The sequence below is a fragment of the Lontra canadensis genome, unplaced genomic scaffold (genome assembly GCF_010015895.1).
Source record: "Lontra canadensis isolate GAN:19392208 unplaced genomic scaffold, GSC_riverotter_1.0 scaffold27, whole genome shotgun sequence".
Classification (NCBI taxonomy): domain Eukaryota; kingdom Metazoa; phylum Chordata; class Mammalia; order Carnivora; family Mustelidae; genus Lontra; species Lontra canadensis.
The window spans coordinates 19,501,264-19,514,045 of NW_022631021.1; the positions used below are offsets into that span (position 1 = coordinate 19,501,264).

General features: G+C 43.4%; 1 protein-coding gene across 3 annotated transcripts in view; it reads right to left on the reverse strand.

Moving 5' to 3' along the window:
* Nucleotides 1–1,437: 1,437 nt before the first annotated feature.
* PAQR8 (progestin and adipoQ receptor family member 8) overlaps nt 1,438–12,782 on the reverse strand; it is a 41,446-nt gene continuing 30,101 nt past the window's right edge. For 2 of the 3 annotated variants that reach the window (XM_032864539.1, XM_032864538.1), the window contains one exon: nt 1,438–4,232. In XM_032864539.1, coding sequence (XP_032720430.1) covers nt 3,144–4,208 — 1,065 coding nt within the window. In that variant the 5' untranslated portion in view covers nt 4,209–4,232 and the 3' untranslated portion in view covers nt 1,438–3,143. Of the gene's footprint in view, nt 4,233–7,390; nt 7,637–12,782 lie in introns of those variants that run through there. The other variant, XM_032864537.1, reaches the window with a different exon arrangement.

A 12,782-nucleotide genomic window follows, 5' to 3' on the forward strand; every position in this document is an offset into this window, starting at 1 on the left:
AGGACCAATACAATCAACAGCCCAAAGACTTGGATACAATAGCCACGCTAAGACATGAGCGCCATCTGGAGGGTCCACTTGAAACTACAGTGTAACATCTGAAGAACCTGTTAAGTATTAAAGTACCATTTGTGGATAGGAGTCAGGAATGAGCTACCTTCATTCCACAACCTGAGCTCCTACTATTTCAAGCTTCCAAAGGAGGATTCAGAGTGTTATTATTTACTGAAGTGCTCTTAGCAGAGGTGAGAAATGAAACTTTTAACATCTGAGTACTGACGTTAGCTCATTAGTAAATGTAAGTCAGAAAGTACTAGACAAGAGGGAAATAGGCAAATGTGTCCCCAGTCAGCTGCGTCCTGATGCCCCATTTCCTTACCCTGAGTAGGGCCTCATACAAATCCATCAGAATTTTTATTCACAAGATGTAAATGACTGATAGTTTAGGTTTCCCAGAAGCATTTATATTTTAACAGAGAGAGAGAAGCGGCAGAATTTCCAGATGTCAGCTGTTGGGGAGGCTATGTTGGAAGAAAACAATCATCTCCTTTATCAAATACTTAATCATTTCTTTTAAGTAAACTAGATCTGTTCCTGGCTGATACACTCATTTTAATGAAAATGTTCTAAAAGGAGTATTTAGTGCCTCAAAAGTCTGAGTAACTTAAAACATTTGCATTTCTTATGTTTATATATTTCTAATAAGACATTGATTATCTCATCTGTTTGTTTTTATGATACTGGTATTTTAATGAGGTATCTAGTCCCCAATGCTCTCAATTACCTCTGGTGAAAAACTTTATTTTTAAAAAAATTTCCTACCACTTGAGGGACCAATACCTGTGTAAATTAAAGTAATAATTTTGTGGCAATATCTTAAAGAGCTTAATCTATCTGAACTTGTCATAGACCGCTTAGAGTGTGTCAGCTTACCTTGGTCTGTTGACTGCATTTGAAGATCACTGTTGCTGTCCTATTTCCTATTTTCTTAAAATTTATCTGCATTTGGCCTGAAGATCTCTGTCCACCAGGACATATTCAAGAGCCTGACTTACACTTTCCTCCTAACTTTTAGAAGAATACGATCTTTGACTCCATAAAAATGAACATTTCAAACATTTTAAACTGACCCTCTTCTTGCGATGTGTTTGTATAATTCCCCCATCACCTTGTTTGGTTCAACTGGCTTCAGTTTTGTCAGCTTTATTTGTGATGAATTTGGCTTGCACCCCAGAAGCTTATGTAAGACACTTGGGTAGCACAGAAGTTCAGGTATTTAAGGATTAACAGAGAAAGCCATCTAGGAAATCCATGTAGCAGACAAGACATACGCTTTCTTGATATGAAGATTATAGGAAAACTTCAGTTGAGGTTGTGTTTTGTTTGTTTTGTTTTGCCAAAATGCAGACTGACAGTGTCTTTTTTTTTTTTTTTTCGTTTGACAGTGCCTTTTGATTTATAAGTAATTCTGGTTTTCTGACTCTTCTTTCACCCACTGGTTCAAAGCAATGCATTCTTTTTTTCTTATCCCAATAACCCAAAACTGAAAATTGCGCATGGCCATGTATTAAGTAAACTGTTCATATGTTTCCATTTGTAAGGCACAAAATCCACAAACTGCTCAGAGAAAGGAAGAAAACAAAGACCTGAAGACAAAATAACCTATTAATAGAAGAGTTTCATCAAACTGGAGTGAAAACAAAGTACTTCCCTTTGTAGTAAAAGGGACCTTATACTGATAGGAAACATAGCCTTTGAGAAGACTCCCATAGCTCCTCCATCAACACAGCCCCCTTCACTGGATTAATACATAAATCAGTCCTCAGAGAGGGTTGTGTGGCCAGAACACATCAATCACAAGTACCCCCTATCCCACAGGAGCTGCTGGACAACAGAAAATTCTAGCTACAGGGTACCTGGTTCACCATTCTTACCCATAGGAGTCTTCAGGGACCAAGCCACAGTGATCACACATGTTCATCTGTCCTGGGGCTTGATTATTTTAAGGATCCTTCTCTAAGTTGAGGCATAACCTCCTGCCTAAAGACCCTGAACTAGGGAAGATATGCGGGTCCTTTAAATGGCAGCATCTAATTAAGAATCTGCACCTTGGGTTCCTCTTGAAATAATCAGATCTCTAGAAGAACCAGAACCAATTCATTCTATTCAGGGTTTTGTTTGTTTTGTTTCTTTAAACATGTTGGTCCAAATCTGGAGAAGATTTCCTAGCACAAGCCCCAGATTTTCTGGCCTGTAAAATAGCCCTGATAGATCTCAAGTATTACAGTCCACAGGTATAAAACAGAAGGGTCTCATGACACACAAAACAGTATCCATGCTTGTTGGCTGGGCCTTCTGATGGCTCTTGGCACTGTACTTTCTAGTACCGTTTAGTAGTATATGAAAATAAGCTTCCTGAATGTCCACATGGATCCAAGCATTTCCTGGAAATATGACTGCTTCATAGTCCTCTATTTAACCATGCAAAGTACAGACGGGAGTACACTGTAGAGAAAACAGCTAGGCAGACGTCATCCTGAGAAAAGGGTCAGTGTCAAATTGGGCAAGAGAGGAGGGACCAGAACTCAGATGAACCAAGTAATTCATTATGTCTAAGGGTTTCACTGAATCATCTTGAAGTTTCTGACTTCTCCACCCTGGACAATCTGAAATCCAAATGAAATCAAGTTCTTGGGTCAGTTTACTCAATTACCAAAGACCAGTATGGTAGGATGGCCATTCCAATACGGTGTGGACCAGCCACATACTTACTTTCCAGTCCAACTTTATAATCCCTTTAGCTCCAGGACTTGGCCTAGAGGCCAAAGTCAAAATTCCACTAAATTTTCAGGCAGAAAGATCGTCCTTAATTCAGTGTCCCACGAATCCTAGCCAAAGTCCCTTCCTTTCCTGTATCTCGTAAGGCTGTGACACAGAGGGAAAAGTAATACTCCTTTTATTAGCAACAACTTTTAACAACAAAATTCTTGACTCCTTTGGCTTTCCAATGCCATAGCATACCCTTGTAAATATGTGTTAATTTAAAAGCAACTCTTAAAAACAAAAAGTCAAATCCTATTGTTGTACTGAGCTTTCCCCAAATCACGGCAGGCTGCCTCTACACCTCACCCCACCTGCCAGCCTCAGGAATCTTTCTTTGTCAGTCTCGCCTTGACTTTGTGTCTCAGGAGCGCTGCGGTGGCAGCGCTGCAGGCCGCCAAGAAGAAGAAAGAAAGGCAGGCCATGTAGACAGACAGGGGGCCATGGCGCTGCAGAAAGATCTCCTGCCGCTCCTGGTAGTCCAGAAGGATGGCCTCCAGCTGGGAGAGCGTGCAGACAGACAGAAAGGCATGGAAGATCTGATGCCCATGGCCCACGATGTCACATGAACCCGGAAAGTACTTCTCAGGAACCGGGCAGGAGAAGAAGTAGGCGCTGACCAGGAAGAAGAGGATCTGGAGCGTGTGGTACCAGGCCGCCTGCTCCTGGCAGCCAGCCAGGTGGCACAGGGCCACACGGTGGGCCACCGGGCTGATGTCTAGGACGAAGGCCAGCCCCGCCGGCACCACTTGACAGAGCTTCCTCATGACCGGGTAAGGCCTGCGGTAGCGGTACTTGGCATAGCAACAGCCGGCGCAAGACAGCCAGCCACAGAAGGCAGCTGCGGGCAAGAAGAAGAGCCAGAAGAGCTCGTACCATGCCTGGTCAGAGCTGTAGAAGAAGTGGGCCAAGGCGCTGCCGTACTGGTAGACGCTCACGCCCACGTAGTCCACGAAGTAGAAGGTGTAGTGCGAGAGCTCCGACTTGGACTGCAGCAGGTGGGCCAGCAGGCTGCACGTGAGGTAAGTGATGGACGACAGGATGAAAAGGAGCAGGGGCAGCGAGCGCGTGGAGGCCCACGGCAAGGCCTCGGCCTCGGCGAAAGCCCAGAATCGCAGGAGCACGGCCAGGGCGGCCAACAAGTGGGTCCACACGTTGACCACCTCGTTGTGCTTCTGAAAGAGGCTGAAGAAGTAGTAGCGCCACTCGTGGCCCGTGGGGCGGTAGCCCGTGCGGATGTAGGGCTCCCGGAAGAGCTGGGGCACGTCGGTCTCGGGGACGGTGCAGGGCATCTTGGGAAGGCCGTCCTCCAGGAGCTTGGGCAGGCGGCGCAGCTGCTGCCCGCTCACCGACAGCGTGCTCAGTCGCTCCAAGATGGCGGTCGTCATGGCTGCCGGCGCGGCCGACGGGACCTGAGGAGAACACAGGAGAATCGGCACACCGGCAAGTGGGGCACACCGGCAAGGGGGGCGGGCAGGCGCATGGAGCTGCGGTGGCAGCAAGGGCTGTGGGGCTGCTTAGTGCTTCTAAAGCCGCAGGGAGCGCGGGAGCCGCGTGCGGCTTCTCTGAGCCTCATTTTTGTTGCATCTGTACCCAGTGGAGTTATACCAAGATCCCCTCCCAGCCGAAAGTTCTGGTTTTGTCTCTGCTACCCACTGCGGTGTGAAGCCAAGTCCCATCTAGTAGGATGGGGCTGTTAGCCAGCCTGTTGTAATGGCAGCCACAAGATAAGTAAGGGTGCCTTCAGGGGCTTTGAGGATTCCTAGATGCTATTACAATGTAGTCATCACACACGCTCTAATAGTATGAGATACTACAAAATTATAAATATTTATGGTGCTAACCACAGCCTACACTTCTTAAGCACCTCATCTTAAGATATCCACTAAGTTCGCCAGTAACTTGAAATTCTGAGATAAGCAATAGTTAACTTGAACTTCAGTGTAAAGACAGGCGAATGAGAGTCGTGAATTTGGTTGATAAAGACAAGTACAGATTCTGGGAAATAATTTAACAGTTAAAGAAAATTAGCATGTGACCTAAATTTAACGTAAAATCTAATTGTAAAGATTGGGAGGGGTGTTTCTCTTTTCTTTTTAAATTATGCTCTGGAAAGTAAGTAGCTTTGGATTTGCCTTTCCTGGGTAACTAAATCTGTACTTAATGAATTTCAGACCTCAAAAATGCTTATTTACTCTACACTTGGAATTTTTACATGACAGATGAGCCAGATGAACATGGCAATTGTCTCATAAAACATTTCACAAAATAGCTGCAAAATTTCATGTGAATTTTTTTGGGTAAATGGATTGGAAACTGGATTGGAAATGGATTTTCAGCATATATACAGCTACCTTCTCTACTTCATATTTCCCAGCCTCTTTTCTTCAGAGAAGTTTAAAACTTGATCAATTTATCTAAATGGCCCCCTTGCTTCAGAGCCCTTCTGCTGGGAGAGATACACCAAGTGCTGCTCAAGGCACTACTAATTTTAGTGAGGAAAATTTAATCTTCCTACTCACATTTCTTAATCAATATTGAAAAGGAAAAAAATACCAGGTCTAAAATGCAGGGCATGCAAATTAATAAAATGTAAAAAGAAAAAAAATAATAATAAAAAATAAAAAAGTCCAAGGAGACCTGGATTCAGTCCTTGGTTTGGGGCCATCTGCTGGGTAACCTTGGACTAGATAGAGCTATCTAGGCTTCAATTTCTTCATCTGTAAAATGAGAGTAGTAATTCTACATACTGTATCAGTGGTTGTGGTGGTTAAATGCTTATTAAGAATTATGGAGTCAGAAGGACAAAAAGAGGGTGACTGAGAGAGAAAGAAAACAGTCATCAGAATACCTTAATTCATTAAAACAAACAAACAAAAAAAGCTAAGCCGTGCTTCTGCTGTTGGCCAGCAGGGGGATCCAAGAACTGGGAGTTAAGTTCTGGATGAAGACTCCTCCAACTGACCTCCTGTGGCTATTGCTGACAGAGGACATCAGGGCTGAGGGAAAGGGGCGGGAAGGTGGGAACAGGTGGAGTAGGCTGGCCCCAGAATCAAGTGAACCCACTGCATGACTGGGCCTGGGACACTGGATAATGTTTCAAGTTGTCCTGTGGCTACTGGCTGAGAAGCATGTGGCCTCGGGGGAGCTGGGCTTTGTTGGAGCTCTGCGGAATTAAAGAGTGCTATTCTTTAGATATAGGCTTCTGCCATCTCTTGTGAAGTGGAGAGGGAAATCAGATAGAAATATTGGTGTGATTTTGTCCTTGGGAGTAAAAGAGGTGAGTCACTGGGGATATGAGCTGCAGAGGAAGGAATCCCTAAAGATGCTCCCAGGTAGGCCCCACCAAGCATTGCCATCTAAGGGTGTTTCCATCATCTCTGGGCACCCAAACCAACTGGAGACAAGTCCACATCCAAAGTTAAATAACACATGACTGCACCATTTTTGCTTATGTTTGTCTCCACAAAATACGGTGTCTAGGGCAATAATACAAATGAATTTCTAAGGACTGAAAACTTGGGTTTTGGTTGTCTAATAGTTCGAACCAAGCACAATGCAGACCTGGGAATCAACTGGCATCTGTCTCTTCTGAGGGAGAAAGGACAGATCATGATGCTGCTTTATTGTCAGTTTCCAGAAAACCCTGTGTGCAGGGCTCTTACCCCAAGCATTCTTCCAGTCTTCTTATCACCAACCTCAATTCATGGCTTTAGGTTGACAAGTCCTTTTCAGAAAATTATTTCTACTTCTCTCATACTTATGGAAAATAAACTAGGAGAGGTTTATAGAACTAAGAAGCAGAGAAGTACAAGATATAAGGGTTTTAACTTTAGCTTCAAAGGAAAGGATGCACAGGAAAAATATATTGGCAGAATTATTATTCCTCCTGCAAATGAAGCTTTCTTTCCCAAGGATCTTTAAAATGCTGCCACACCAGCCTCAGGGTCTCCTTAATAACTCCATCCTCTGGAGTGTGCAGCCCAACAGAGGAGACCTGGTTGCTGCAGGGACACCAGCCCATTGGCCTCCGACTCAAGATATGATCTCTTATCTCTGTCAGCAGTGAGGATGCTATAAAGATCTAGGTCATCTATCTATGGGTGAAAGGATCTAAAGTCCTCTTTGGAAGTGCAGGGTCATGAAAAATTCTAAAATAATGATCAGAAAGAGAGGGAATTATTTCTTTGTCCTGTGCTCAGCAACTACCCCTTCCCCAGCCATAAAATTCTCCCTTCATCTGAGAACAGCCACCACAGCCACAGCAATGGAGGGTAGATTTTTTTTGTTTTATCATCATTAACTTCAGAAGCCCCCGTCCAGTGGCTACCCCCATAGACAGCACTACTTTCACTGAGCCAGAGTGTGTTGTGCTTCTAGAAATAGGCTTCAAAGGGCCAGCTGTAAAGTCTGAGAGCCTATCTGGGAAGAAACCACATATTGGCCTCATGATGTTAGTGCAGGCACACACCTCCATCCTTCCTGGTGCTGGCCCTGAGTAAGGGTCTCCCCCTCGTGTCCCCATGGACTTCTCCTTGATGATGTCATCATCAGCCAACCAAGATATTACCTTTGAATGATCTCTTGTGCACAGGGTTATCTCCAGCTCCTCTGCTGAGACAGTCAAAATGAAATCTTCCTGAAGAATTCTCATGAACTGGCTAAGCTCATCATATTTTGATCAACAACAGAGCTCTTCCAGAGCAAAGACTGTCAGCTCAACAACACTGCAGACTACAAAAGCCAAGAAAGAAGAATAAAAATAAGACCCCTCACCTCAAACAGCCTACAAGGTAATTTTGAAAGTTCATGAATCTGTAGCCAATATCACCAGACCACTTATAATTGGGTGTTAAATAGAGTGAAATACAAACAGGTCTCCAGAGCAGAGCATACTCTGGGCGTACTGGGGCTGAGACACGTGAAGGGGTGAGGAGCAGGGCATTCCGGGAGAGGGGTGAATATGAGTGAGGGAATGCAGTGGCTTTTTTGTGGGTCCATGAGCAGAGGGGCTGTTGGGGAGTAATAAGGCAGCAAGTGGGGTAGGTGCGATGGCATTAGCGAAAGTTTAGATCTGATGTTGCAGAAAGCTTTTAGCTTGTTTACTCTTTATCTCACCCAAGCTGTGGGGATTCAGGCTGCTGACCAATGCCCCCTCTCTTGGCTTAAATGACACAGTCCTCTCTGGTCTTCCTGGTTTTTTGTTTGTTTCCTTCCACCACCCTGTCAACTGTGGTATTTGCAGTCCACCATCTGCTCCCTTTTCCACATCCACAGTCCCTCTAATGTGGGTACTGCTCCCATACCCCTGGTTTCAGCTAGCACCTGTATCAGATGATTCCCACACATACATCTGCAGCCAAATCTTCCCTGAAATTTAGATTCAGTTATCCAGTGGCTCTGGATTTCCAACTGACTATTCCACGGGCACTTCAATTCAACATTTTCAAACTTCTTCAACCCAGATTTGACTCTTCCCCTACATCAAATCAGTCATTTAGGGTCTGTTGATTTTATCTGAACATTTCTGGAATCCACTCATTCATTCTATTTCTACTGCTTTCCATGCAGGCCTTCAAAATGAACTTATGCAGAGGATAACAGCAATGTCATCACTGATATTTCTTCCTCCAGCTCCCCTGTCTCATGTCCCCCAGACCCTCTTTTCCAAGCCACTTCAGGGTGATAGTTTAAAAATGGAAATCTGATCACTACTCCCCTCCCCATATCCCATAGCAGCTCACCACTGCTTGTTTACAACACAAACTCTTAGCCCTTAACAGGCCAACTTCTGTTGACCTCCTTCCACTCCCAGTTTCCTCTCCCGGGAGAGGATCCACATGCCCCCCCACCCCCCCACTGATGGCCTAGATGATATAGCACTGGAAGTTTTTCAAAAGTGCCACACTCTTTATCCCCAGTGCATTCTCCTGCATACAATGACAACCCTCCAGTCCGGCAACTCCAGTGGCAACTCCAGTTCATCAACGTTCCTCCCAGGAGCTCCACCAGCAAGCTTTTCCTAACCCCTAAGCCAGTTTTGAGACTCTCCTCAGCAACATTCTACCCTGGCCTTCCTCACCCAGCACACTTCGGTCTGGGGTCCTGATTGTTGGTTTACTCTGCTCACTCCTCCATTCCTGGCCAGCTCCATTTGAGGCAGGGATGGCGTGGTATGCAGGTTCCCACATTTAAAATAGTATGCAGCAGGGGCGCCTGGGTGGCTCAGTGGGTTAAGCCTCTGCCTTTGGCTCAGGTCATGATCTCAGGGTCCTGGGATCGAGCCCTGCATCAGGCTCAACAGGGAGCCTGCTTCCCCCTCTCTCTGCAGGCCTCTTTGCCTACTTGTGATCTCTCTCTCTCTCTCTGTCAATTAAATAAATAAATAAAATCTTTAAAAAAAAAAAAGTTACATTGTGTTTTGGACCATTTAGGGGTCCAATCTTAAAGTTTTATTTCAGATGCTCCTTTAAGATGATTTAGAAAAATTAAAGATAATTACTATAAGACAAAAATAGAAGGAGAAGAACAGGTAAAATCTATGTTCAGAGCAATAATTTGACATTTTAGTAAAAAATTATATATTTACATTTTCTTTTTAAAAAGAAATCATGACCAAAGTATGCATTTTGAAGGTTTGGTTTTGTCTACCTAGCTTTGATGGATGAAAACTACCCAGAATGCAACTCCTCTTCACGCTAAATAAAACAATGAAATGACCTGTTTCTGTGAGTGTTGTGTTTCTCTGCATTATGCAATGTCAAGTGCCCATAAATAACCATTTAACTTTCAGAGAGGAGCTGGATAGATGAGCAGTGTGGTGCCTGGGCTGGTCTCCAGTCTCCTAGTAACAGATGTAATTGCTTATACCAGGTATGCCCATGGCCCTTCCTGCTCCTTGCAACATCCTCCACCTGCTGGGTTCCCTCGCTCTGGGGACTCACATGTACCCTACTTTGGGTGTTCATTATCTCCTACACCTTTGTAGGATATAGGAGGCCTTTCTTCCTGTCCCTACCTGTGTGTCTCCATGACTATTCCCAACCATCCTCTAACCCTGCCACTTTTATGTTGTATTCCATTAATTCTACCATTCTTTCAGGCCTCTGTGCTTGTGTACATGCCTGGAATGCCCACCACTGATGCCCACTGGCCAACTCCTATTCATCCTTCATGCCCCAGTTCAAATTTCCCCAGGAAACAGGTGCTTCTTTGCCTATACTACCATGCATTACCCCCCCACCCCCGCAAAAACAGCATTGTCCTTTCTGTATAATTACAGTGTCCTGGTTTGCATTATAGGCATACCTTGTTTTGCTGTGTTTTGTTTTAGTGTGCTTTGCAGATAATGAATTTTTAAATTTTATTTTTAAGTAATCTCTAGTTGCAATGTGGGGCTCAAACTTAGAACCCCAAGATCAAGAGTTGCATGCTTTACTGAATGAGCCAGGCAGGTGCCCCCAGATACTGCATTTTTTACAAATGAAAGTTGGTGGCAGCACTGTATCCAACAAGTCTATCGGCGCCATTTTCCAACAGCATTTGCTCACTTTGTGTCACATTTTGGTAATTCTGATAATATTTCCAACTTTTTCATTATTACCACATTTGTTACAGTGATCTTTGCTGTTACTATGATATTTGTTTTTGTACCATGGACTGTGCCCATATAAGACTACAAACTTAATAAATGTGTGTTGATTGCTCCATGGACTGGCCAGTCCCTGGTCTCTCTTCCCCTACTTGGGATTCCCTGTCCCCTGAGACATGACAATATTGAAATTAGGCCAATTAATAAACCTACAATGGCCTCTGAGTATTCAGGTGAAAGGAGGAGTCACACATCTCTAACTTCAAATCAAAAGCTAGAAATAATTAAGCTTTATGCAGAAGGCATGTTGAAAGCCAAGACAGGCCCAGAGCTAAGCCTCCTGCACAAACCAGCCAAGTTGTGAATGCAAAGGAAAAGCTCTTGAAGGAAATCAAAGTGCTACCTCAGTGACACACCAATGAAAAGAAAGTGAAACCGCCTAATTGCTGATGTGGAGAAAGTTTCAACATTCTGGACAGAAGATCAAACCAGCCACAACATTCCCTTCAGTGAAAGCCTAATCCAGAGCAATGCCTTAACTCTCTTCAGTTCTTTGAAAGCTGAGAGAGGTAAGGAAGCTGTGGAAGAAAAGTTTGGAGCCAGCAGAGGCTGACTTTAAGGAAAGAAGCCATCTCCATAACATAAAAGTACGAGGTTAAGCAGCAGGTACTGATGTAGAAACTGCAGCAGGTTACACAGAAGGTCTAGCCAAGAGAATTAATGAAAGTGCTACATTAAATAACAAAATAAAATTTCAATGTAGATGTAACAGCCTTCTATTGGAAGGAAATGCCATTTAGGACTTTTGTAGCTACAGAGAAGTCAGTGCCTGGCTTCAAAGATTCAAAGGACAATCTGACTCTTGTTAGAAGCTAATGCAGCTAGTGATTTCAAGTTGAAGCCAGTGCTCACTGACCATTCCAAAAGTCCTAGGGCCCTTAAGAATTATGCTTGGTCTACTTTCCCTTTGCTCTATAAATGGGAATAGCAAAGCCTGGATGATAACACATCTGTTTATAACATGGTTTACTAAACATTTTAAGCCCACTTTTGAGACCTACTACTCAAAATAAAGATTCCTTTCAAAGTATTACAGCCATTGACAGTGCACCCGATCACCCAAGAGCTCTGTGGAGATGGTTAATGTTCTCACGCTGGCTAACACAGCGTCCATCCTGCAGCCCATGAATCAAGGAGTCATTTCAACTCTTAAGTCTAATTTATTAATTAAATCCCATCATTTAGGGGCACCTGGGTGGCTCAGATGGTTGGTTGTCTGCCTTTGGCTCAGGTCATGATCTCCAGATCCTGGGATTGAGCCCCATGTCCGTCTCCCAGCTCAGTGGAGCGTCTGCTTCTTCCTCTCCCCCTGCCTCTCCCCCTGCTTGTGCTTCTCTCTGTTTTTGTCTCTCTCAAATGAATAGTTAAAAATCTTAAAAATAAATAAATTCCATAATTTATAAATTACAGAATTTACAATATAAATTAAATTAAATGTTATTTAATTCACATTTCATAAGGCTGTAACTGCCATAGATAGTGATTCCTCTGATGGCTTTGGGCAAAGTAAACAAAACCTCCTGGAAAGGATTCATGATTCCAGAGGTCATTAAGAACATTCATGGGAAGAGGTCAAATACCAACACTTTCAAACAGAATCACATACTACAGAGAATTCATTCATTGATGAGGCAAACTTCACGGTTGTCTTATTTTAAGAAAATGCCACAGCCACCCCAGCCTTCATCAGCCACCACCCTGATCAGTCAGCAGCCATCAACATCAAGGAAAGACCTTCTACCAGCAAAAAGATTACAACTCACTGAAAGTTCAGATGATGATTAGCATTTTTTAGCAATAAATTTTTTTTTCAAATAAGGAATGTACTTTGTTTTTTAAAGACATAATGCTACTGTACACTTAACAGACACAGAATAGTATAAATATAACTTGTATATGTGTTAGGAAACCAAAGAAGTCATTTGACTCAGTTGATTGCAGTAAACACTTTGGTTGTGTAGAACCAAACCTACAGTATCTTTGAAGTGTGCCTGTTATATTCTCTGCCCACTAAACTATTAGATCCTTTGAGGGCTTGAGAATCTTTTATCACCTACTACTTGTGCCTAACACAAAGGAGATGTTCCAATAAATTGTTGTTGAATAAATGACTAAATGGAATGAAAATGTCAGAATAACAATAACAACAAACACTGACATGATGTTTATTACATGCCCAAAAGTATTCTAGGTTCTTTGCAAATATTAGCTCATTTAAACTTCCTAACAACTATCTAGCATTAGTACTATTATTGTCATTATTCCCATTTTACAGCTGAGGAAATAGAAGCACAGAGAGATTAAGTAACTT